Source organism: Prenolepis imparis, unplaced genomic scaffold, assembly GCF_030444845.1.
Source record: "Prenolepis imparis isolate NDT839.2.m4 unplaced genomic scaffold, iyPreImpa1.0 SCAF_210, whole genome shotgun sequence".
In the NCBI taxonomy this organism is placed as follows: domain Eukaryota; kingdom Metazoa; phylum Arthropoda; class Insecta; order Hymenoptera; family Formicidae; genus Prenolepis; species Prenolepis imparis.
The window spans coordinates 59,182-63,296 of record NW_028141368.1 but is presented as its reverse complement, the minus strand read 5'-3'; the positions used below and the strand labels follow the sequence as shown (position 1 = coordinate 63,296).

The 4,115-nt window shown below is 26.9% G+C and overlaps 1 protein-coding gene across 1 annotated transcript; it reads left to right on the top strand.

Moving 5' to 3' along the window:
• Window positions 1-1,713: 1,713 nt before the first annotated feature.
• LOC145948005 (esterase FE4-like) lies at window positions 1,714-3,118 on the top strand (the record flags this gene model as incomplete). The annotated part of the gene is made up of 3 exons (XM_083057770.1): window positions 1,714-1,919; window positions 2,240-2,526; window positions 2,872-3,118. Coding segments are annotated over 3 exons (704 nt in total), but the record flags the coding sequence as incomplete, so codon positions are not given.
• Between the last annotated feature and the right edge of the window lie 997 nt (window positions 3,119-4,115).

The following is a 4,115-nucleotide window of genomic DNA, read 5'->3' as shown; positions in this document are numbered from 1 at the left end:
ATATAGTCTCACAATCGGTCTTATTACCTTCACTCGATCTTGCTGATATCTGCTCTGTATCATAGATCGTGCACTTCTATATAGGTACATGTGAAAAATTATTTTAACGAAAAATATACGAAAGATATACAAATTTGTAATAGAATAAAAGAAGGTCGTGGGAAGAAGTATAATTCGTTGTAGAAACATAAATATTGGTACACAATTTAAACTTGCCTAACGTTTTAAGTTTTACGATTAAATGTTAACCAATAATGACACCGAGTAGGAAACAATTTGAAAAAAATTTTATAATTATAAACATTACAATAGATGTTCGACACTTTCCAAATTTCTGAAAGATATGTTTGACTTAGCAGATATTACTTCTGTCAAAATAATTAGTGTAAATCACTAGGCTAACAAAAAAGACAAAAATACGGAATATCAATTTTTAATCAGTTAATATATAATAGACTTGTATGTGTATTAAATAAATTAAAAATATATTTATTTTATTTATTTTTATTTTATTTTGTTTTATTTATTTTATTCATAAATTTGCATTAATTTTACATTACTATTATCACTTTCAATGCATCGGATCTATCAAGAAATTATGTATAAACACAAAAATCATTCTTGCGAAAATATTTTGGTTTAATACTCTTTTAAAAGAGTATTAAATTCTTACAAAATCTAAAATAAAATTATATCTTTCTTTCTCTCATTTAACATGAAATATAAGTAAAATGTATAAAAAAATTATTTATATATGAACTATAAAAAATTTATATAAAATTATTTATTTTTGGCAATCCTTAATAAATAAATAGTTAAAAGAATATGTGTGCATATAGATATAATTAATTTGTATGTTAAATAATGCAAGAGACAAAAGCAAACGATTGTTTATCAGAGGCTCTTTAATTTTTACACTTTTTTGGAATTATTTAAGTCAAAACTGAAATTATTGCAAATTGTATGAATGTATGCAATTGCTTGATATAGCAACTACTTGATACAGCACAAGATGTATTACTATGCTTATGTAAAATACTATTTTATTAATGACAATGTATCAACTTTATATTTTTCTTCTTACATTTACAGTATCGCATAAGAACACATATTTTTACCTGAACAAACTAAAATGTTATTTATAAAATAACTTATGTACATTATTAGTACATTTTCTTATTAGTTATTAGTACATAGTTATTTTTACATTTTATTAAAATTATTTCTGTGGAATATATAATTATAATATATAGAATATATAATTGTATAAATTATATATATATATATATATATATATATATATATATATATATGTTATAAATATGTTATATAAAATATATATAAATACATAAAATATAAATATATTATATAAGATATTTAAAAAATGATGGATATCTAGATAAAAGACATTTTTCAATGTGTGGCGATGCTTACTTAGGAAATAGTTAACACATTATATGTTTACAGATAATTTTATACAGTTTTACAAAATCATTTCACGTTATATATATTATATTGTATATATATATAATTGAATATATAATTAATAATTATAGATTATACAAGATATAAAATACATGGAGAAATAATGGATATCTGTAGAATATACCTATAATTATAGATTATACAAAATATTATTAAGAAATATAAAATTTCTTATATAAAAATTTTTTTTAAGTTGAACAAACAATTTATGCATAAGATGCTCCTCAGGTAATTACGGACGAGATCAGGGTGAACATGTGAAGAAATTGAATAGTGATTTCCACAATGTTGCACCTCTCAGTTTATACTACGAAGAGCAATACCGTCTTCGAGATACACAATTTCGAAATGAAATAAGCACTAGTATTCGCGAATTCTACTTCGACAATGAAGACATCGATGAATCCGATGAAGCTAGATTCAAAGTCATCGATGTAAGTCCAAATTAAATAATATAAATGTTAATATTTTTGAAGTTTTAAAACGAAAAGAATATATGATTTCATTTTCTATTTTTATTATATAAAAAATAAGACATTTTCTTTAACTCGCAAATAGAGTATACAGTTACTACAAAAATTATTTTATTCTAAAAAATTATTTAATAATACTTATAATATGTTTTCTATTTTTTGCAAAATTAATCCAACAAGAGAATTGCAGTATTAATTTAATTACTAATTAGTTTCTACTAATTACTATTTAATTACTAATTAATTTAATTAGTTTCTGTATTAATTTAATAACTTTGCAGATGTACAGCGACGCGTGGTTTAATCACGGCACTCACGAAGCTATCCAAGACTTTATTGTGAATCAAACTTCACCAGTCTATTATTACTACTTCGCGTACAAAGGAAGCGCGTCTTTTAGCTCGATATTCGGCGATAGAGAGAAGAATTATGGAGTGTCACACGCGGACGAATTGCAGTATTTGTTCCCTGTGGATGAACAATTGTTCGTGGAAACGGAATTGTCCAAGGAGGATAACGAGATAATCAGTATCATGACCGAACTCTGGTACGATTTTGCAAATTCCGGGTAAGTGTTAATATTTTAGCGATAAAATTTATTACTGAATACAACCAGCTATCTCACAATTCGGATTTACATCGTGATTTTATTATGACTATATATCAGAATTGTATACATATACATATATAAGTTTTATAAAAATATGAAAGACCAGTATATAATACAATTAATATTTAATCACGATAATAGTTAGCATAATAATGTCTATTTTTTGCATTATTTTATCATGATTATCTTATAATAATTATATAATGAGTTAATAATGGAGTTATAATAATTTTTTCTTTTGATTATACGTTGAAAATGAAAATTATTAGTATATAAGGTACATATTACAATAAAATTCTTTAGAAATCCAACGCCAAAGGTCACGAAGGCAATTCCCATAAAGTGGAAGCCGGTGAAAACAAATTATTCACCAGAGTATCTATACATAGGAAATTCGTCTAAGATAATTATGGAAAACAATCTTCTCTCGGAAAGAATGACATTTTGGAATCAGCTAACACATCGGATGAAGTTACATAGTGCAGATTTAAAAAATTTTAAGGACGAGTTGTAATTCACAGTTGTAATTAACATTTTTATAAATTGTTGTACGAAGATCTTTCAGTGATTGCAAGAACTTCAAAATGTTGAGATCTCTTAAGAATTTTTAAGAATTGATTTTCAAAATTTATTTTATAAGAATATATTTTTAATCTTAATTGAAACTTTATAAACAATTTTATAATTAAAATTGGGTTATTATAAAATTTTGTATTAAAATTATTTTAATAAAGATATTAAATCTAATGTATATGTTCTCAAGTTGCATTTTCTTTATATTTTTTCTACAAGGCTTAGGCTTATTCTTTTTTTTTTCTTTAAGTCTAAGTCTCACTTCATAAACATCAATGCATTTTATGAAATCATTTGGTATCAATGCACATTTTCTTAATTTCTTATTCATAGATATAGTCGTAAAATTAAGAGTCATAATTTTTATAATCTTCCTATTAACAAATATTAAAAGATAAATATATATCTTGTGATTATTAATTTTCTCAAATAGTAATAACATAATCTGTACACAATTTTTCTGTTATTTTAACATGAACAGTTATATTCCATTTTTTAAAGAGTATATGATATTTTTCTTAAATTTTCTGAATCTAAAGAATAAAATATAATTATTATAAATTCCCATATTTATGATTATATATTTACAATTATATATCTAATTATATATTTATAATTATATATAAGTAGATATACTATACCAATTCTAACTCAGGGGCAATGAGGGTGGAGAGGGGCGAGGGGAACCTGGGCGCGGGGGAATGACGTCACGCGGGAGGGGGAATGACGTCACGCGGGAGGGGGAATGACGTCACGCGGAAGGGGGAAACGTCCGCGATATACCGCGAGGGGTCCACGGGGTGGGGGGAGCGTCCGCGATTTTGGTGCAGGGTCCGCGAGGGGTCCGCGGGGAGGGGGAAGCGTCCGCGAGTAGTCCGCGGGGTGGGAGAGGCGTCCGCGTGGTTAGTGTCCGCGAGGGGGCCGCGGGGAGGGGGAGCGTCCGCGATTTTGGTGCCGGGTCCGCGAAGGGTCCG